Raw genomic sequence first — 23,497 nt, forward strand, 5'->3', positions numbered from 1 at the left:
AATTTTCATAACACAGAAAATCCAGCAGATAAATCTGACTAGATCTAAAGTAATGGCAATCAGCGTTTAATTAATTCATTTTTTAGAGAGCTAAAGATAAAACATCCTTCCACATGTTTTTGGGACTAAGATGATTGTTGGCATGGTTGCAATTTGCACAATTAACAGTTTGTGCTATTATTATCAATATTATTATTCATCCTATTCCCAACCCAAGTCCTTCATGCTAAGTTGCAAGCATATTTCTATTTTTGTATCTTATAATGGGGAATGGTGTGTATTTCTTCTTCTCCATAATAAATTTTGACATATCAGGTAAAACCCAGGCTACATTTTGCTAAAATGAGTAAAAAAATACTTTTCATTCTGTATTAGTGAAAGGTTACCAACATACTTTCCAGAGAGAGAGAGAGAGAGAGAGAGAGAGAGAGAGAGAGAGAGAGAACATATTTCCCCCAGGGTATATGACTTTGCTATTTTCTTTTTCAATTGCTTGGTGGTTTGTTTAATAATACATATTCCAATTATAATAAAGTTATTGGGCTTGTGGAAAAATACAAACAAAAAACAATAATAATAAACTTTGCATAATATCGATCCATGATTTCAAGTGTAAAATAAAAACTATTAAACCACAGTAATGAATCATATTCATGTTTATAAACATGAATTGTTTGAATTGGAATGGGACCTCTGAGAACATCTAGTCTAATCCACCTCTGAGTAAGACTCCCTCGTATAATAACTCTGACAAGTAGTCATCTAGACTTTTTTTTAAAGATGGAAGATAACCTTACAGGGAAAGCCCTAAGGAACAGGAATGAGAAGGAGGAGATGGAGGTTTATATTTGATTTGAACCTTGAAGAAAGCTTTAGAAGTTTAAGAGGTGGAGGGGAGAAAATAGAACATTCCAGGCATGGAAGACAGCTGGTAAAAATGCCCAGACTTGGGAGATTGAAGCGTTATGTTCGAGGAACAGTAAGAAAGCCAGTATCTGTGAGAGATCGAATATGTGAAGAGTAATAAAGGATACCAGATTTCCATTCCATTATCTATCTTTCATTTTCTATTCTATTTTTTTGGGGAATTCAGGCCATTATAGTTTTATAGTGGAACAAAAACTGAGGGAGGGACTCTTGCATATTATAGGTGATGATCTCTGACTTGGTAATCTTGTCAATGATTTGTTGAGGTACCTTGCTTCTCACATTTGGAGAAGCAGGTTTAGTGGTCAGACCCAGGTGATAGTTTCTTTGTTCTGTGCCCTTATCAAAACACATTTGGAATATTGTTTTCAGATGGGATTCAAGTAGGTGTCCTTTTTCTTCCAAGAACACCATTTTCCCCTTATACCATACTGCCTGCCTTGCATATCTTTTGAGATTTCCTAGAGACAAGATGTCACTCTTGTAAATGTCTATATTCTGATTTAGAAAGGGAAATATTGTTATTGTTCAGATGTTTTCCAGTGATGTCTGATGCTTGGTGACTCCATTTGGTGTTTTATTGGCAGAGACACTGGAGTGGTTTTCCATTTCCTTCTCCAGCTCATTTTACAGAGGAGGAGGCAACCAGGGTTAAGTGACTTGTCCAGAGTCACACAGCTGGTAAGTGTCTGAGGTCACATTTGAACTCAGGTCTTTCTGACCGCAGCATTCAATCCACTGTGCCACCTAGCTGCCCCAGAAAGGGAGGAAAATGGTTTTACTAAAGGGAACCAAGTAAACTGGTGAAAAATATGAAGGGGCATCTAAGCTTCTCAAAGAATAAAAACTATAAAAAAGAATTTGTGAGTTACAAGAGAGTCCTGAGATTTCTGAAAAAAGCCAGGATTAGAGCAGAGAATAAAGCTGCGTTTTGTTAGGGTATTGGTGGTGAGGTATAATTCAACTGAAAAACAGAAAGCTTTATGTACATAGCCTTAGGTAGAAATAGGGGGTTTAAGAAGAGAAGTGAAACATAGATCATAGACTATTTAAGGTGGAAGGGGATTTTTAGATCACCCAATTCAGCTCTTTTATTTTATAGATGAGGAAACTGAGGCTTAGAAAGATAAGATTATTTGCCCAGGGCCATGTAACTACTTGGTTGCAGAGTCAAGAATAGAATTCAGGCATCCAGAGGCCTAACAGAGTACTCTTTGTCACTTCTCAGATAGCCAAATAAAGCACAGGGAAGAACTGGAGTCAAGTGCTTAGACACAGGCACCCAGAACTAGAAATCTCAAAGTTAGATCTTTGTAATGCTTTATATTCAAGAGATAAAGTTTGTAATCACAACTGCTGTGATATGATAGCCTTCCTTAAATCCAATTAAAAACATTTATTAAGTATCTACCACGTGTCAGGGTACAGGAATAAAGAATGAAGTGATCTCTATACACAAGGACCTTACATTCTAATGGAGAAAGCAACAAATACAAATTTTAATGCATACTCAAGGAAACCACCCTGGGAGCATGTTGTTGATGACTTACTATTAATGATGCACATGGAAAGAATCAGGGAAGTCAAAGACCTAAAAAGAAATAATCAAGTCCTTGAATGATGCCAGTGTAAATGACTGTGAAAACAAGTGGCCTAGCATTTCATCACAAAAATTGCAGGTCTATTAGAATAACAGGTAAACTCCAAGAATTAAAATTTCAATGCCCGTTAATCTCTATTCATAAGAATAATTGCACAGTTTGGGGAAAAGCAAGGATAAGAGAGAATAAATGATTTTGTGAAAGGGTAGCTAGATGGCTCAGTGGATAGAGTGCTGGGTTTGGACTTAGGAAGACCTGATTTCAAATCCAGTCTCAGATACTTTCTAGCTGTGTGACCCTAGGTAAGTCATTTAATCTCTGTCTGTTTCAATTTCTTTAATTTAAATGTGGAAAAATAATAGTACCTACCTCTCATGGTTGCTGTGAAGAACAAATGAGATAATATTTGTAAAGTATTTAGCATAGGAAGGAAGATTATGTGGAATTGGGCCACTATCTTAACCCCTTTTCTTTGAGTTTTTAATTTGCTTTATTAGTAGGTCCTCTTAGTTTCTAATCCCTAGAATATAATTAAAATTATATGATGAAACTACTAGCAAAAATAAATTCACTTTGCACTAATTAATTTCAAATTCTCCTTTGCTAGGACATAACTATTGCATAAAACAAAATCTATTTTACAAAAAAAAAAATTCCTGCTGATTCAGACTTCTGGGAGCCAAAATGGCAGAGTAAGCAGTAAATTGCCATATCTCTCCCATATTCACCTCCATATAACCATAAAATAGCACCCTCAAACAAATGCTAGAACAGCAGATATCAGCAAAAAGAAAAAGGAGTGAAAGAATCTTTTAGCCCAAAAAAGTTGGAAGATCAGCAAGAAAGATCTGTCTGACTCAGGTAAAAGGACAATGCAGTCCAGGACAGGAAGCATCCCAGCAAGCCAGAAGCAAGCCCCACCTCAGCAAACCATGGGAGATTCTGAGTTCCAGTACTGTGGAGCAGATGAATACCACCCCCCATGTGCCTCAGCATAGCCAAAGGAACTGGCAGATTCTAGCATAGCCCCAGGCAAATTCCAGAGGGTGCTTCAGTGTAGCCCTGGGAAATGCAGAAATACCAGTCCAGCCTCAGTATACACCAGAAACCAGCACTAGGATCCTGGCTGAGCACCAGGTAAGCTGCCAGATCCCTACAGCATCCAGTGACTGCCACTCCTCACTACTCCCCTTCAACAAAACACCAGACAGAAGGGTCCCCCATGGGTGTCAGGGCAACATCAGTGCAGAAGCACATAAACAACCAGGGCTTGCAGTCCTTGGCACAAGAAGCCTGAGACAGTGCCCTTTCCATCCCAAGAGCAGAACTCAAATTTAAAAGAAAGGAAAAAAGAAAAAAAAAGATGAACAAAACAACAACAACAACAACAACAACAACAAAAGAACCTAACCATAGAAAGTTGTTATGGTGACAGGGAAGATCAAGACACAAACTCAGAAGAGGACAACATGAGTAAAACCCCACAGAAAAATGAGAAGTGGTCTCAAGCCCAGAAAGAACTCATGGAAGAGCTCAAAAAGGAGCTTAAAAATCACACGAGAGGTAGAAGAAAAATTGTGAAAGGAAATGAGAGTGATGCAAGAGAATTGTGGAAAAAGACTCAACAGCTTGTAAAAAGAAAACGACTGCTTAAAAAGTAGAATTGACCAAATGGAAAAGGAGATACAAAAATCCATTAAGGAAAACAAGTCCTTAAAAAGTACTATTGGCCAAATGGAAAAGGAAGTACAAAAGCTAACTGAGAAAAAAAAAAAAACTCCTGAAAAGTTAAAATTAGGCAAGTAGAAGCTAATGACTGTATGAGACAGCAAGAATCAATCAAATGAATTCAAAAGAATGGGGAAAAAAATAGAAGAAAATATAAACTACCTCATTGGAAAAACAACTGACCTGGAAAATAGATCTAGGAGAGACAATGTCAAAATAATTGGACTACATGAAAGCTATAATCAAAAGGAGAATCTGGACAGCATCTTTCAAGAAATTGTGAAAGAAAGCTGCCCTGATACCCTGGAACCAGAGGGCAAAATAGGCATTGAAGAATCCACCAATCACCTCAGGAAAGTGATCCTAAAATAAAAAAAACTCTAAGGAGCTTTATAGACAAGTTACAGAACTATAAAATTACAGGAAAAAATGTTGCAAGTGGCCAGAAATAAACAAAATGAAACAAAACTCAAATATTGGGGAGCCACAATCAGGATCACACAGGACTTGGCAGCTGCAACATTAAAAGATGGGAGGTCATGGAACATGATATTCTGAAGGCAAAGGAGCTAGGATTACAATCAAAAATGACCTACCCAGTGAAATTAAGTATAATACTTCAAGGGAAAAATGAATGTTCAATAAAATAGAAGGATTTCAAGCTTTCATAAGGAGAAGACCAAAGATGAGCAAAAAAATTGATCTCCAATGTCAAGACCCAAAAGAAGCATAAACAGGTGAAAAAGGAAGAGAAAATATAAGGGATTCAATAGAACTAAACTATTTACATCCCTACATGGAAGATAATACCTATAATTCTTAAAAACTGTATCACTAATAGTACAGCTTCAAGGAATATACATAGACAGAGTGTATGGGTATAAGGTGATTTTAAGGGAATGACATAAAAATAATTAAGGGATGAGAAAGAGGAGTACATTGGGTGCAGAAGGAAATGAGAGGTAGAATGGGATAATTTTTCTTCATATGAAGAGACATGAAAAACCTATTACGGTGGAGGGAAAGATGGGAGTATGGGCTGGGTGTCTCTTGAACCTTATTCTCATCAGTATTGGCTTCAAGAGGGAATAATATACACAATCAGTTGGATATAGAAATCTATCTCACCCTACAGGGAAGTAGGAAGGGAGGAGATTAAGTAAAAGGGGGTGTAGGGACTGACAGAGGAGAGAACAGGCCGGGGTAGGCGGTAGACAGAAGCAAAACACTGGTGAAGAGGAGAAAGGTGAAAAGAGAGAGAGGACAAACAGGAGGAAAAGTAGGATGGAGGGAAAGGTAGTAATCATAACTGTGAATGTGAATGGGATGAATTCACCCATAAAATGAAATCAGATAGCAGAGTGGATCAAAAACCAGAATGCTACAACATTTTATTTACAAGAAGCACACTTGAATCAGAGACACACATAGAGAGTAAAGGTAAGGGCTGGAGAAGAATCTATTATGCTTCAGCTGAAGTATAAGAAGCAGAGGTAGCAATCCTGATCTCATACAGAACAAAAGCAAAACAAACCTAATTAAAAGAGATAAGGAAAGAAGCTACATCTTGCTAAAAGGTACCATAGACAATGAAGTAATATCAATACTAAACATATATGCACCAAGTAGCATAGCATCTACATCATTCTTTTTTTTTTTAACTTTTTAGGCATTTAGGGTCAAGTGACTTGCCCAGAGTCACATAGCTAGTAAGTGTAAAGTGTTAGGCCTGAGGCCAGATTTGAACTCAGGTCCTCCTGATTTCAGGGCCAGTGCTTTATCCACTGCACCACCTAGCTGCTCCTAGCACCTACATTCTTAAAGAAGAAGTTAAGTGAATTACAGGTTCATGACCAAACAAGAGATATAGAGCATTACAAGATGTAAAATAGATAATTTTGGTTATACTAAGTTAAAAAGCTTTTGCACACACAAAACCAATACAACCAAGATTAGGAGGAAAACAGAAACTGGGAAAGAATCTTTACAGCAAGTGTCTTCAATAAAGGCCTCATTTCTCAAATATGTAGAGAATGGAGTCAAATTTATAAGAATACAATCCATTGCCCAGTTGATAAATGGTCAAGGGATATGAACAGGCAATTTTCAGAGGAAGAAACCAAAACTACCTGTAGGCATATGAAGAAGTGCTTTAAATCACTTCTTTTTTTTTTTAGGCAATTGGGGTTAATTTTTTTTTTTAGGCAATTGGGGTTAAATGACTTGCCAGGGTCTCACAGCTAGTAAGTGTCAAGTCTTTGGTCTGAGGCCAGATTTGAACTTAGGCCCTCCTGACTTCAAGGCCAGCACCACCTAGCTGCCCCTTTAAATCACTTTTGATTAGAGAAATGAAAATTCAAACAACTCTGAGGTACCACCTCACACTTATCAGGTTGGCTAATATGACAAAAAAGAAAATGACAAGTATTGGAGGGATGTGGGAAAATTGGGAGGCTAATGCATCGTTGGTAGAGTTGTTAACTGATCCAACCATTCTGGAGAGCAATTTGGAAGTATGCCCAAAAGGCAACCAACCTGTGCATACCCTTTGATCCAGCAATACCACTACTAGGTCTGCATCCCAAAGAGATCATGAAAAACGGAAAAGTACCTACATGTGCATAAATATAGTAGCCATTTTTGTGGTGGTAAATATTGAAAACTGAGGGAATGCCCATCAACTAAGGAACGGCTAAACAAGTTGTGGTATATGAATGTAATAGAATGCTATTATGCAATAAGAAATGATGAACAGGCAGATTTCAGAAAAACCTGGAAAGACTTGTATGAACTGATGCAAAGTGAAATGAGCAGAACCAGGAAAACATTGTACACAGTATCAGCAACATTGTGTGATGATTAACTCTGAATGACTCAGCTCTTGCTAGCAACTCAATGATCCAAGACAAGTACAAAAGACTCACAAAGGAAAATGCTATCCAGATTTAGTTAAAGAACTGATGGACTCTGAAAGCATATTGAAGTATGTTTTTTTTTTACTTTCTTTATTCTTTTTCATGTTTTTTTCCCCTTTTGATCTATTTTTTTCCCTTCACAACTGCAACTAATATGGTAATATGTTTTGCATGATAGCACATGTATAACCTATATCAAGTTGCCCACCATTTTCACAAGAGGGGAAAGGAGGGAGAAAATTTTGGAAGTCAAAATCTTGTAAAAATTAATGTTGAAGGCAGCTAGATGGCACAGCAGATAGAGCTCTGGCCTTGGAGTGAGGAGGACCTGAGTTCAAATACAGCCTCAGACACTTGACATTTTTTAACTGTGTGACACTGGGCAAGTCACTTAACCCTAATTGCCTCACCAAAAAAAAGCAAAAAAAAAATGCTAAAAATTGGCTTGACATATAATTGGGAAAAATAAAATACTATTTAAAAAAGTTTTTCCCTTACCATATAATTTATCTCTGTGTGTATATGATACATATAATATATTCATATTACATATATGTGTGCGTTTGAGTGGGTATGTATGGATACATTCATACCCAGCCCCATACACATGTACATATATACATAGATAGGTAGATATACATGGGTATTTAGATATATAATACACATATGGGTGTATATGTAATTATATATACATATTTAATTTGTGTGTGTGTGTGTGTGTGTGTGTGTGTGCGTATCTTTAAATTCTACTTCTGTCCCATTTGAGAAATGTCAGCAAGGGTAGGGACATATCCCCACCTGAAGCTCACACAGACAATTGAAGAAGGTGAGGTTAGCCCCCAAAGGTAAGTCTTAAAAAGATATCCATATACCATACCTATATACACAAACTCATTTCAGTTACCTTAGCATTCCTTTTGACCTTAGATCAAGTCTGCCTGTTTTAGTCTTTGAATCTCTACACTTCATTGCCATCCTATATTTCAAACCTTGGACAGGTCAATGGTCTCTGGCTCTAGCCTGAATATGGCAACTGACATCATCTGACTTTCTGATGCCCCTGAATACTCTCATAAGCTGTACAGAAGGCCTTGACCAAACTAGGCCTCTTCATAGGCATCACAATCTTTCTCCAGAAAGTGCTCAGCAACAGCCTGGTTGGGGCCAAGGAAAATAACATCATAGTCACCAATATACCTTTGACTGTTTATTCACTATACTTAATTCAATAAGTTTCATTCCATTGAATTAAAATTAAATGCAAAGTAAATAAAAAATTCTGATATGTGGTACACTGTTGATAAATAATTTTTTTGGTTATTTAAAAAATCAGATGTCTTTAAAAATAATTATGATGCCAACAGGATATAAATAAACAAAGCAAGATTGGTACAGTGTATTACTAGAAATCACAGAACTTCCTATTCATGTGCTAGGCATCTGGTCACAACAAATAGACTTAATATTTTAAAAATATATTTTCTCTTCTCCTTCCTATGCTTCCCCCAGCCCATTACTTCTACTCTAAAAGACTTTGAGATCAAGGATTTTGGAAGGTAAGAGATGAGTGGAAAATGTAACCAAGAGGAAAGGAAAAGGGAAAAAAAAACTTGAAACAGCAACAAAAATGACATTCTTTACCAATAAGGAAACATAGAAATTATCTAGCCCCCCATTTTACAGATGAGGAGACAGATCTAGAGTTATTTGATGGAGAGTCATTTAAACTGAAAAAGGAAAGAAAGGGAGAAAATTGCCTATTTGTCTATGCTCAGATACTGCAAATGGAGTTACTCCCAGTCAGAAAGGAGAACAACCTTACATGTAGTAGTGATGAGACACTTCAATTATCCATACTTCTCCTGGTGGTATCACTGTCATAAAAACAAAACAGCTTACAAATTCTTGACTTTCTTGGTTTACATTTCATTTATATTACATTTCTTTCTGAAAGTAGAGCAACAAGCTGATCTATTATTTTATTACTGATTCTGTGCTGGGAAATTTGGAAGAAAGTTTCTAAGGACCTATCAGAGTTTGTAATAAATAAGAAGGAAAATGATGAGTGATTGTCCCTGAAACATAGAAAGGAATTTCAAGACGCTCAAAGAAAAAATGGTTTATGATCTTTTTTCTTGAAATTTTAAGTTAGATGATGAATTTAAAATCCTTGGCAGCACTGATAAAGTATATTCTTAAAATTACAAATAGTTTGTGCTGAACAAATGAGAAGTTACATGAAAATGTTGATGTATATGCAAAGAGAGTTCTCTACTCAACCAGGACGTTTTTTGTTCTTTAAAGTCACACACACACACACACACACACACACACACACACACACAAGAAAAGATACAAAAACTAATATGGACCTGTAGGAATGGTGTCAGGAAGGTTAAAATACAGAATGAATTTAAGGCTTTCAAAAAATGTCAAGATGCTTTCGAGGTATACTCAGAGCAAGAAGGAGAAAAGGAAGAGATAAACATTGCTTGGAATAGATGATAGAATCATTTAAAGAGAGAACCAACAAAGAAAGTAGAATTACTCAACCACTGCATTAGTGGAAGTCTGTGGCAGCTAGGTGGCTCAGTGGCTAGAGCACCAGGCCTAAAGTCAGGAAGACTCATCTTCCTGTCTTCACATCTGCTCTCAGACACTTACTAGCTGTGTGACTGTGGACAAAGCATTTCATCCTGTTTTCCTCAGTTTCCTCATTTGTAAAATGAGCTGGAGACAGAAATAACAAACTACTCCAGTATCTTTGCCAAGAAAACCCCAAATAGAGTTGAGGGGTCAGATATGACTGAAATAACTCAACAGAACCAGAGAGAATATTGGACTAGTTAATGGACTAGTCAGATCACACCTAAAGTATTGCCTTCAGTCTTGAGCTCTACATTTTCAAAGGGTACAGAGTGAACAAATTGGGTGTGACTAGAGGTGGGTAAAGAGGACAGTGAGTAGACTTAAATGGTTGAAAGAACTTAGAATGTTTGGCCTGGGAAAGAAAAGTCTTGGGTGGGGAGGGGAGTTGAAAGTTGTCTTCAAGTGTTGGAAGGGCTGTCTTCTGAAAGACATCAGATGTACTCTGTGGTAGTACAAATACCCATAATTAAAAGTCATGAGGTGGTGGATAGATTTCACATAAGGAGCATCTTTCTCACATTAAAGGTGTCCAAAAAATAAAATAAAATAATTTATTATTTATTTCTCAGGAGGAAACGATCAAGTGAAGGATAAGTAAGAAATTGCCAAGGACATAACAATGTGGTAGAGGGATTAGTCCATATATCCTCTGAAGGCCTTCCCAGCATTAAGATTCTTTGATTCTAGGACTTACTTTGTTTGGATGAATAATTTTAATGAAACTTATGCCTTTCCTTATAGAACTTGAAACTCACTTTATAATAAAAGTATTTGATATGCTCTGATTAATAAAGTAATAAGTGGTAGTATGACATCCGAATTTCTGCTTGAGAGGGAAAGAGAATTGATTTATTATTTTCTACTCCCTCAATAGTCTTCCCCTTCATTATGTTCATTTATAGTTGTGTTCTCACCTATACAAGGTAGATCAGACAGATTATCTTCAAGGTCCCTTCTGGGTCTATAAGTTAGAAAAGTCCCATCACTATTAAGCAATTTTTAGACAACTCTGTTAAGACTTCAACATGAGTTCCAATTAATGGGATTTCTGCTTCATGAACCATTTGAGAATAGTAATGAGGGAAATGATTCCCATTCTTATCCTTTACGGATTACAAGTACCTTCATTAATTTATCAATCCATTTATTCTTCAAATGAAAAATGTAAAAAAAAACCCTGAATATGAGCAATAATTGGAGATTGGCTCACATTACATATGCATGTCTAAGTAGGAGTTATTTCAGCTAGTGAAATGGGATGGTAACTAGTGACAATACTGAAATCAATGTTTTCATTCAAAGGCATTCCTAAAAATATAGAGCTTCACTCATGAATCCTTTCACTCTCACAAGATTTTACAGAAAGTGGAAGACGCCCATCATGAAAAGGAAACTTTTCACTCAGTGTTGCGACTTGTCAATAAAGATAAGTGAGAGATGAAAAGAAATGTGTCTGTATGTGTGTGTATACATATATATGCATATACATATATACACATATACACACATATATATACATATACACACAGTCACATACAGACACATGTACACAGACACACACACACATATATATGTACATATACATACACAGACACACACACACACACACACACACATATATATGTATAATCCTAGAGGTATTAGGAAGATACTGAAATCTGTCGATTAAGGATGACATGATCAGACCTGTACTCTAAGAAGATCACTTTGACAGCTGAATGAAGGATAGACTAGGGTGAGGAGAGACTTGGGCAGGCTGACACATTAGCAGGCTGTTGCAATAGTCCAAGTGTGAGGTGATAAGGGCTTTCACCAGGGTGGTGGCAATGTCAGAGAAGAGAAGGGGACATATTTAAGAGATGTCAAAAAGGTAGAATTGATTATTGTATACAGTAATCTAAAAGAGTGCATTTGATCTCTTTTTGGTAGAAAAGTGGGTTAAAACTCTGGCTAGATCTATCTGAGCTACTATAGACCCTTTAAAAATTTTTGCAGTAAATTCAACAATTATTTTCTAAGTCCTTACTATGAACAGCCTCCACTACGCTAGAGAAAAATGGATAGCCTTGGAATCAGGAAGATCTGAGGTGGAATTCTGTCTCAGGCATTGACTAGCTGTATGGTTCTGGGCAGGTAATTTGACTTTTGCCAGCCTGAGACCTTTTCTCTGCAAAATGGGGATAATAATAGCAGTTACACTTCACTGGTTTGTATGGACAAAAATAAAAGATATGTAAACAATTTTGGAAATCTTAAAATACTATACAAATGTTATTATTATTCTAGTAACTAGAGATACAAACATAAAAAAGAATTAACCTTCTGTTCTTTGTAACTTCCCTTTTACAGGTAAGGGTACCACCATCTTCCAGGTTAACTAGGCTACAAGTCAACCTAGGTGTCACAATTGGTTCCTCACTCTATTTCACCAATACTATTCCCATATCTATTTTGTTGCCCAGTCCTGTCAACTCTACCCTCGTTACATCTCTTGAATATATCCCCTTCTCTTCTCTGACACTGCCACCACCCTGGTGCACACTCTCATCATCTCATGCTTGTACTAATGCAATAGCCTGCTGAGGGGTCTGCCTGCCTCCCTAGTCCATCCTTCATTTAACTGTCAAAATGATCTTCCTAGAGTACAGGTCTCCATATCACCTTTTACTCAATAGACTACAGTGTCTCCCTAACACCTCTAGGATAAAATCTAATTTTTTTTTTTGCCATTTTAAGTCCTTCACGACCTCCCCCAACTTCATCTTTCTAGTCTTCTTACATCTTTCACCGAACATATGTCCACTGACACTGGCCCCCTTACTGTTTCCACAAACAATACATTCATCTCTGTACTCTGGGCACTTTTTTTTTTTTGGTTGAGGCAATTGGAGTTAAGTTTCTGAGGCTGGATTTGAACTCAGGTCCTCCTGACTCCAAGGCCAGAGCTCTATCCACTGCCCCAACCTTTTCATTGGTTGTTCCCAATGTCTAAAATGCTGTCCCACTTCATCTTTACCTCATAAATTCTCTGGCTTCCTTTAAATCCAAATTAAAATGTAACCTTCCACAGGAAGTCTTTTTAGTTCTCCCTTACATTTCAATCTTCCTTCTTTTGATTACTTCCAATGTATCTCACAGGTAGCTTGTTTGTACATATTTTTTTGCATGTTGTCTCTGCCATTAGACAATGTGAGCTCTTTGAGAACAGGGACTGGTTTTTGCCTTTCTTTGTATTCCTAGCACTTAAAATATACTTAAAATAGGTGCTTAATAAATGTTGACTACCTGATTCTCAAGGAGCTCATATTCTATTGAGGGGATCATTTTATACTCAGAAAAGTAAACACAAGAAAATTTGAGGAGAGAACACTGAAAAGGGCTTCCCTTGGGAAATATCACTTCAGTTGAGTCTTCCATTAAAATGAAGATAGAGATTTTAGCAGGCCATGTGCAGAAGGGAGAACATTACAGGCACTGGAGAAAGCCAATGAAAATTCCCAGTCTATAGATGGAATGCTGATTTTAAATAACAACTAGTAGTCTAGTTAGATGGGAACAATGTGTGTAAGGAAGTACCATGCAATAACTCTGGAAAGGCAGGTAGGCACCGGAGTGTGGAGGGTTTTAAGTGTCAGACTGAAGATTTTATACTTTATTTTCAAGGCAGTAGGGAGGCATTGAAAATTTTTGAGTACAGGAGTAGCATGATTCAGCTAGTCCTTTGGGAAGATAATTTGACAGCTGTGAGGATGATGGACCAGAAAGGATAGAGAACTGAAGCTGAGAGACCACTTAAGAGGCCATTGTAATAATCTAGGTAAAAAGAGGTAGGTAGAAGGAAGAAAAGAAAGAAGGAAGGAAGGAAAAAAGGATGGAAGGAAGGAAGGAAGGAGGAAGGAAGAAGGAGGGAAGGAAGGAAGGAAGGAAAGGATAAAAGGAAAGAAGAAACAAAGAAAAGAAAAAGAAACAGAATTCATCAGCACACTTAAGTGTTCACTATGTGCCAGGAACCATGTTAAATGTGGAGGATTGAATGGTATTTGTGAAGCTTTGAAATTCCCCTACCAAATATAAATCACTCAACAAGCATTTATTTATCGCCTAATATATGCCAGGCATGTAGATGCCAGGTAGGGCTGCTAGGTGGCACAGTGGATAGAGTGCCTGGCCTTAAATCAAGAAGCCTCCTCTTCCTGAGTTTCAATCTGGCCTCAGATATTTACTAGCTTTGGGACCCTGGGCAAGTCATTTAACCCTGTTTGTCTCAGTTTCCTCATCTATAAAATAAGATGGAGAAAGAAATGATAAACCAGTCCAGTATTTCTGCCGAGAAAATCTAAATGGGGTCAAAAAGAGTTGGACACAACTTTAAAATGACCAAACAACATACCAGGCACTATGCTGGCATTAGAATACAAAGAAAGGCAAAAGACAATCCCTGTTCTCAAGGATCTCATAGTCTAATGGGGAAGGCATAAAAAGGATCTGGAAAGGGAGGTGGATTACTCTAAAATGACGTGGTTTGGAAATGGTAGTTGGGAAGCAACACAGAGTCCTAGTTCTGTGAAAGATAAGGCAAAAATTTACTTATGAGGTGATGAAGTCATGGAGAAAAGGGAGTGCTATGAGAGATGTTGTGACCCATTGGATAGCAGGAAAAAGCTAAGTCAAGGTTGACCTTAAGGATGAAAACCTAGACGCCTAAAACAGGTTCAAAGATGATGCAGGTTTATTGGGGAAGTTAATTAACTCTGTTCTAGTCATACTGAACTTGGGATGTTGATGTGACAACCATAGAGAAAGATAGATAACAAGTAGTTGGTGAATGCAGGCCTGGAGTTCAGGAGAGAGATTAGGACTAGATATAGAGATTCAGGAGTCTTCTGCATAGATAACAACTCATAGAAAAATAGATGAGATCACCAAAGGCATAGAGGGAAAGGAGGTCCCAGACAAATTCAATGGGTGTGACTCAACCAATCTGCTGCTCATCTGTCATTCTTCATAAAGTCTGATTGAACCTCTCAGTGAGTCTGATCCTACTATGGCTGTATAGAAAACAATAGCATCAGTACAGACAATGCATAATATTCAAAAGTGTGACTAGATTTAGTTCTGATAATTTTGGCATTATGTATGACTAGTCATCATCTGTACTTCAGTCTCATGCCTCTTACTACAGCTTCTTGCCCCCATTTTTGATGCCTTCCTCTATTCTGTTACAATTTAACAAGGTTTTGCCAAAAATTTAAAACTATGAATTCTCCAAAGTCATGAATATAGAACATAGTCTTCCTTTCTTCTCTCATCTCTGTTTGAAACAAGCACAATCATTGAGACATGTCTTGGTTGATAAAATATTAATCTTAAAATTATACTGAGTTTACTTTTAACTATGACAAGGATAAAACAAGAAAAATATTTATATACATGGAGGGGTGAGAGTAGAAGGAATTTTTTAAAATGATTTTTTGAAGTAAAGCTTAAAGGAATCTTTATGATATGAAAAATATGCATTTCAATCAGAATTGTATCAAAACATGCCTAGAGACTAAAACTATATCAAATTAAATTAGTTCTGAAACATAGGAAAATTTTATTTAAGATCTCATCAGAAACACCTCCCCACCAATGAAAAGTATGAACAGAATTTTAACTGAAAATAATCTTTCTTTTTTTAAAAATCTTAAATAAACAGTTATTTAATAAGGCAAAAATAAACATTATATTATTATAGATATTAACATATTAAAACAAATATAAAAATAATAAAAATATCAAAGGGCATGTGAAAACGTGGATCATACTCCAAGTCTTAATGCACTTAATGACTGTGGTGAAACTATAGAAACCTGCTGTGGAAACACAAGGAACATATAAGTACTCATGTGCTTAGGATAACTCCAAATTCTAAACTGCGGGCTTCAGTGTTATTGGGCCATTCAGGAACATCTGCACCACACAAAACTACTTTTCAGCTTAATCCTTGACTATTACTACTTTCCACTTAAGCTTGGGAAATGTTGTCTTTCCTACTCGAACTTAGCTTTTACAAACTCTTCTAAAAGTAATCATTACCTTTCAAACAGAATTGAGAAAATATTAGTTCTAATGGGGATGGTGATGCTCTTCATGCCAGGCAAATGCAAAGCTCATCAAGCTGGCTATCTCTGGGCTGTCCAAATCAGCCCAGTCAATTATTCACTCACATGGTTCTCATGCTTTCACTCTAAGCCAGGCACAGAGGATACCACAGTTACAAAGTCCCCCTCTGCTTTTCCTTTTCAAGCCAAAGGTGGCAACAGAGAGCAATAAACACTTAATGGAAAATATCACCCTTCTGAAAATATATCTAGGTGACTGTAAAGGACCATAGATGTCACTGGACCTTTTGGCCAGCGATCAATGAAGAATCATTTATCTGATTCCTTCTCTCGGTTTCCTACTTCTAACTTCCATAATTCCGAATGAGGGACTTTGCATCCTCTTGTAGTGTCTTCAATTTTTCTTTGCAGTTTTTTTTTTTTTTGGAAAATAATCTTTCAACCTGAGCTTACCTTCCAACTAGCCAGCTTTGATCTTTTGGGACACATTGTTTGTAAGAAACAAGAGACCTTCTCATCCCCTAGCACCTGAATAAACACTCTCCTTCCAGAATACCTGTTAAGGAAACTGGACAGAATTACCTGAGTGGGGATTCACTTCAAAGGGTCACTTTTTAAAGAAGATTTATTTCAAACCAGGGACTTTGATCCTAACTGTCTGCCAATGGCTTATTTGATCACAATTCAAAGGATGTAGAAACATCCCTGATCAATTAGGAATAGACAGTAGTTTCCTAAGCATTATTGATGATCTACTTGTTCCTTTTGAGTTATGTCTGCAAACCCTTGAAGTTAAATATAAGGCCATTCTCTCTCAGATACACTGAGACTTTCAAACTTCTAACCAGTCTAGCTTTTTAAAAAAATTAGGCTAAGGGACCCACATACTTGTAGTCCTTATGACTTTTATGATTTCAGCATATTAATTAAGTTAGTTTTTAAAAAAGTATTATTTAGTGGTCATCTCTTACACCAAGAACATTGTTCTAGGCTTTTGTGGATGGGTATTGAAATATAGTAGGTGGCACAGATAAGTGGGAAGACACCAGATATAGAGATTATATGATAGTCAAATTTTCTTTTAACTACATGCTCACATGAATGGTGTGGTACAGAATTTAGGTCCTCTTTCTTTCTGACTTTCAGTAATACTGGCAGAAATACAATTTAATAATAATCTAATTTTTAAAATAAGCTCATCCTTGCCTGATGCTTTTGAACTATATTTAATACTCCAATTTTTACCTTTTTTTGTTGAGTCACCATTATCTTCTTTCAGCCCCTTGATTTGTAATTTCAGGGATAAAATAAATACCATGCTTTTATTTTTCTCCCAACAAAAATAATCTAACAAGCTTCTTCTGGTGGAAGCCAAGTAACTTGAACTCCATATTACTATGAGTACTTTTAACCTCTTTTATTTTTTTTTAGAGGAGTTATCTAGATTTGTAATTTTATTTGGGTTGGGAGTGGAAATGTCCCCTATTGATAAAGATTAGCAACTCCTCTGGAATCTTAAAGTCTGGGAGTTGCCTGACAGTTAAATGAATCAACTGTGGTCCTTTCTGAACATACTAAAAATAAAATGAAATAGAAATATCATGTCTTATTTTTTCAGTTAGAAAACTGAAGGGCAAAAAGGTAAAACAAATTTAAAAATCATGATGGCTACAATGATACAAGGGAAAAGATCCCTAAAGGGAGGCTGGATATCAGTGAAAGTCCCGGAGAAGAAAGAATGAAGCATATCTCTTTGCACATGTCAGAGAGATGGGGAACTGTTGGGGGAGAATGCTAGATGCATCATCAGATGGTTTTGCTTAATTGTTTTTCTTTCCATTAATTTGTTTTGTTTCTATCAAATGGGATAATATTTGTAAAATGCTTAGCACAGTACCTGCCTGGCATATAATCAATGCTTGTTCTCTCCCTTTCCCCCTCTGTCACAAAAAGTTTTCAATTTGGAAGAGGCAGGAAATAGCTCTGTTGTAAAGCTAAAAGATTACCATAGAGGTTGAAAATTCAGTACAGATTCTTTAATTCTTCTACTTGATGATTTAACAAACTTTGTAATACAACAGATTTTCATTAAGCACCTACTAAAGACAAGGGTACCACCTTAGGATAAAAGATTATTTAACATAAATCTTGTACATTTAATACTTTCTACTAAAGAGAAGGGAAACTTTGATTTAAAAAAAAGTCATTGCTTCCCTTCTTCATTAAGCGGTATTGCCGATGAGGATCAAGGTGAGAACACAATTCTGAAACTGTTGCTTTCTTAATAACATAGCCATAACAAAACCCAGGAGGAAATATTAGGAAAGAAAGTCCCATTCAACATAACTACTTTCTCAATACACCTTTTATCTCATAAACAGATTAGCAACTCCTCAAGGACAGGGAAGCTATCTTATATTTCCTTAATATCCCCTATTCCTGCAGTACAGTGTGCTCTGCTCACAATGAATAGTTGTTAACAGGTTAACTGACTCACTCCCAAAGTCACTCATTCTTACTGGCAGGCAGAAAAGTTCTGAATTGTTATAGGGATCTGGAATCAGTTACAGATTTTTGCAATAGAAAAGAGCAGCTTCTATTTTTTAAAACCTGGTAGTGTTCAGAAAGGCTTTGCTTTGTGTTGAATGGTGAGGTTATAAGCTCATCCTATAACAAAGAAGCTTTTGATAAGCCTAAATTAAATATAGGGGCAGACTGAACTTAAACCTGAATAATTTACATATGCTGTTCCTTTGTAGGATTCCAAGACATTTCATCCCTTTACCTACCTAACTTATCATCAGCAGAATTCAGATTTAACCCTTAGCCTTTCCTTGCCCCTATACTGCCTTTTATACGAGCCAGGAAGCATAAACCACGCCTGCCACTCATTCTCAAGGAAAGGACAAATGACAATATTAGTCTGGCTCTCCTTTAGCAATATGTTGTCCAGAGCTAGGTTCTCAAAACCACTTCCTTTCTTTATTTCTTATTCATGTAAAGGAAACTTTTACCCGCTTCCAGCAAATTGCCTTAAAAAAAAACCTGCAAGTTAAAAAAAAAAAGACTTCAACTTTATTTGTCGAAGACTGCAGGAAAGTAAAATTCAGCTGTGGATGACAAGTTTGGGGCTTTCTTGGTACCATTATGTGGGCACATTATGTAGAACTGAAATTTTCAATTGGATAATGTAGTTATATAACCATTCCTTGATGGTTATATAACCAAAACTTAATTCTATAAAAATGACTTATGAATTATTTCAGTTTAATTTTTTCTTATAATTGCATACTCTTAATTACTGGCTATGTAAACTCTGAAAAGTCAATTATCATCCATCGTCTCTACTTAACTCATCTTCAATATGGGAGGTTTAGCTAGATGGTCTCTGAGATTCTTTACCAGGTCTGGATTGATCTCATCTTATGATCTATTACATAATCAATCAACTAGCACCTACAATGTGTCAGATACTGCATATCTAGAAACATAAGGAAAGGCAAAAAAATAGTCTGTGCTCTCAGGGAGCTTCAGATCTAACGTATTTAAGGAAGGGGTCTCTTTTTAAAGCTTCATATATGAATTTTGAATGAGATAACAATATGTAAAGTTACATGCACACATACACACACTTTATATGTATATATATTTTCTTATTTACAATTGATTTATATTATATATGTGCACATGTGTATAGATATTTTCCTTTTCTAATTTCAGACCATTAATTTACATTGTATGTGTACATATATTTATATATGTATGCATATATGTGTGTGTGTGTATATATATATATGTATATATATATATATATATAAATTACATATGTGTGTCTTTTGCTTTTGTTTTGTTTCCTTCTCTTTTCTTGTTTCAGATAATTGATTAGGACTGTATGGGGACCTTAAAAATCATCCAGTTAAATATTCTCATTTTGTAAATTGAGGCCTAGAGACTAAGTAACTTACCCAAGGTCACACTATCAGTAATTAGCAGAGCTAGGATTTGACCCCAAATCCAGTATTCTTCCCCTATACCAGGTCCCCTCTGGAAGAACCTTGAACATAAACCCTCTTTTGAAAAATGCCCTCCCAGAGCTCAATATTCTACTAAGTACTGCTGACTGTCTGGAAAGCTCTGAATTCCTTCAATTATCTGAAGAAGTCATAATCGCCATTCAGGTATAGTTTATGTCCCATTCATTTGAAAAGCTAAGAATGAAAGGTTAGAGAGAGGTAAGAGGTTAGGAGCTGACCTACCAAATTTTGCTGCTAGTAGAGTAGATGAACTTCTTGTTTTCCAGCCAGATCTCTGCTCCTCCTTTCACATGATATGTTAACTTTTAAAAATGACCACAAATGTAAATAATACTTCTACACACATTTTTTTCCTCTCTCTCAAAAAAAAGGGTAAGGATGAGCATCACTTTCATTTTATTTTCTTTTTTCTGGCAGAGGTAGTAAGTTTCTGACAGTTTGCTAAGCAGTGGAAATCATGTTGTAAGCAGAAAGAGTGCAGGACACAGATTCCTGCAAAATAGGCTTTATTTTTCCAGTGGATACTGGCTACTCTCATAGAATCCAAATCCAAAAACAATTTTACTATGAAGCAAAGGTTCGCTGCAACTGAAATCACGAAGCAAACAGACACTCAAACCAAGGGAGGATTTTATTCTGTAATTCTGAAAATTGACTAGTTACTTAATTCTGTGCTTCATTCTAAATCTTCCAGTTCTGTTTCACTGTTCAAATTGTGGCATCCAAAACCTTGGCCACTAGTTGCATTTATACTGCAGCAATGGGGTAACAGAACTAGAAATGGGTCCTTTACAATGCAACATTTACATGGCTAAGTGAACACTGGTTTACAAAAGTGCTTGAAAAGCAGACTTTACTATTTAGAAGAATGACATCAACATTTATAAGGCTTAACTGTAGCACCAAACAAGCTAATGCCTAATGCTTTGGGGAAAGTCACACAAATGCCAGACAGTTGAGGAACAGCTGAAAACCTGAGAGCAAAGTTTGACTTTTCTGAAACGTGTACCACTTACTGCATCTAGAAGAGTTTTGACAGTCAGTCTTGCCAGTAAGACTTTACCACTAGGTAGCTTCTATTCTAACAGACACACACAGAGTTAATCACCTCTCTGTAACACTTTTCCTCTAGGACCTATCCCCTCTGAGCTAGGTTTCACTGGAGATAGAACTCATGCTCTTCAAACTACTTCTCCCTAACTCTAGGTGGGGAAATCCATCAATATTCAAAATGACAATAAAAGCAAAGCTTGGGCATGCTCAGTAGTTAAGGCAGAATTTTCAATGCTTCAGTTGTACCTAATTCTAGAGTTCTCTGGCTTGTGGCCAAGGGGTTAAATGATAACTTCATTCAATATTGTAAAGATCTTTATTTAGGACACAGGATAAAGGAAGAGAGGGGAATAAAGTGGGTAAACTTTCAAAGCAATCACGGGGCCCCTTTAATTACAGAAAATGACCTTGGCTCTTTACATATCATTGTTTCCATCATTGCCCTGTTTTCATTGCTCCTTTTGGAGGTCTGTACATCTCTTGTTTAAGCTGGCCTGAGTGTGAAAAATAAACAAAAACAGTATAACTTACTTTCCAGTGATAAATTGACTTCTGGACGGTGTGCAAATAGGCTGGACGTAGTAGTTTTCCAGTTTAACCCCTTGGGCAGCGAGCTTGTCTAAAGTGGGCGTCCTGATTTCTGATCCGTGGTATCCCACATCTCTGAATCCCTGGTCATCAGCTAGGATGAACACGATATGAGGCTGAGAGGTAGTGGATGAGCTGGGCTCTGGCCCCTCTCTAGCCTGGGGAGCTCTGGCTGCTGTCCCTTCCTCTTCCTCCTCCAGGCCGTGGCCCCAGGACAGGTAGCCATAGGTGAGGAGGCTGAGCACAGAGATGCCTGTCAGCGCCCCCATGGCTAACATCTTCCCCTGCCAGATCCCAGACGCTGGTGGAGGTGGTGGCTGTGGCTGCAGAGGCTGCGGCCCCGCGAAACCCCGGGGGGCCATGCACCCCACCCTGAGCCGAGGCTGCTGAGCGCACGTGGTGCCCTCCACGCCACCTTGGGCAAACACATGCAGACGGGAGATCACTCAGCCGGTCACAGGGTGGACCCCAAAGGAAAGCGGGGGCTCGTCCTGGCTGACACCAACTTGAACGACTTTGTCTTCCTCTTCCTGAAGTGATGCATGGGCAGATTGAAGGGGGGGGGAACGTAAGAAGAGGCTATTCTCTCTTCTATTTCCTATTTTCCTCCTAACATCCCCCCAAAGTGAAAACAACACCAACAACAAAAATCTCACACCCCTCTCTCAAAAAAAAAAATAGGTACAAGAAGAGGGTAGTGAAAGTCAGATCAAAGCTGAGACTTTTCTTTTTAGGTGCCGCGATCCCCAAATCCATCAGCTATAGGGCATAGCTGGGGCGGGGGGGGTGGCTTTGTCAGGCAGTAGCCCCCATACCCCGAAGCAGCCTAAGAGTACAGAGATAACAGGAGAGGTTGCCTTAGCTTCTGCCCCTCATCCCAAACTGCGAGAAGGATGTCGCTTTTGCAAGCGGCCCATAACTGACGCTCAGGGGTTCCAAGAGGACCGCGGACTGACTGATCACTTTCTCCACTGCTTTCTTGTTCTTCTCCCTCTTTCTGGCTTTTCCGAACTCCTTGACACTCACCGGAGGAACTAAACGGAAAGCCGGGTGGGTGTGTGTGGGGGAAATCCACTTCCCACTTATCTCTCTCCTTCCCTCTTCCCTCCACCCTAAGTCCCTAAAAGAAGGTTGGGAAGAGTCCTCTGGCTGACCTGGGTGGACCTATCCCGAGAGAAAGTGGCCCTGCCCCAGGGTGCCCTGGCTGGTGCGGTGCCCAGGGACCCTCCCCACCCTGGGTTGCAGCCACACAGAGCAGAGAGTCAGCCAAGCCAATTTTGCCCCCACCTGGCGACTCGTGCAGCCGCTGGCGCTGGCTGAGAGTTGCGTGCGTTGATCGGGAAGCCCTTTTTATTTGGCACTTTCGGGCCGTTTCCTCCGCCCCTTTCCCCCGCCCCCCACAACAGCTTTCCCTCTTCGGTGAATCACAGAGCCGTACGCTGTTCCCTCCTGCTCCCCCAGGAAGAAGGGGGAGAGGAGGAAGAGGCGAATTGAAGGGAGTGAGGTTGGGGAGTGGTGGGGGAGCATTCCCAGGACCTTGGTGCCTCCGCCAGGTCTGTGACTTGGTGGTGATCTCGGCTCTTCGCGATTATGCAGAGAGACGAGAAATAACTGGAGTTGAGGGTAGGGGTGGGGTTTGGGATAAAGAGCACGGCAAGAAGCTCCCCTATCTCTCTCTCTCTCTCTCTCTCTCTCTCTCTCTCTCTCTCTCTCTCTCTCTCTCTCTCTCTCTCTCTCTCTCTCTCTCTCCCGCGAGAGAGAGCTAGCGCCCCGTTGGCAAACTTTCTCCCCCCAAAGTCTTGCCCTGGAAGATGGGAGAGGAAGACTCAGAAGAACAACTATTTTAGCAAAACCAAGTCCTTTTCCATCTCCTAATCGGGTTCCCTCCGACCCTTTCT

The 23,497-nt window shown here is 38.1% G+C and overlaps 1 protein-coding gene across 1 annotated transcript in view; it reads right to left on the reverse strand.

The window, feature by feature from the left end:
- ARSJ (arylsulfatase family member J) overlaps nucleotides 1-22,919 on the reverse strand; it is a 127,602-nt gene extending 104,683 nt beyond the window's left edge. Inside the window, 1 exon segment of the mRNA XM_021001436.2 lies at nucleotides 21,543-22,919. Within this exon segment, the coding sequence (XP_020857095.1) occupies nucleotides 21,543-21,961 (419 nt within the window). The 5' untranslated portion in view covers nucleotides 21,962-22,919.
- Between the last annotated feature and the right edge of the window lie 578 nt (nucleotides 22,920-23,497).

Source organism: Phascolarctos cinereus, unplaced genomic scaffold (assembly GCF_003287225.1).
Source record: "Phascolarctos cinereus isolate Bilbo 61053 unplaced genomic scaffold, phaCin_HiC Scaffold_9;HRSCAF=440, whole genome shotgun sequence".
NCBI lineage: Eukaryota > Metazoa > Chordata > Mammalia > Diprotodontia > Phascolarctidae > Phascolarctos > Phascolarctos cinereus.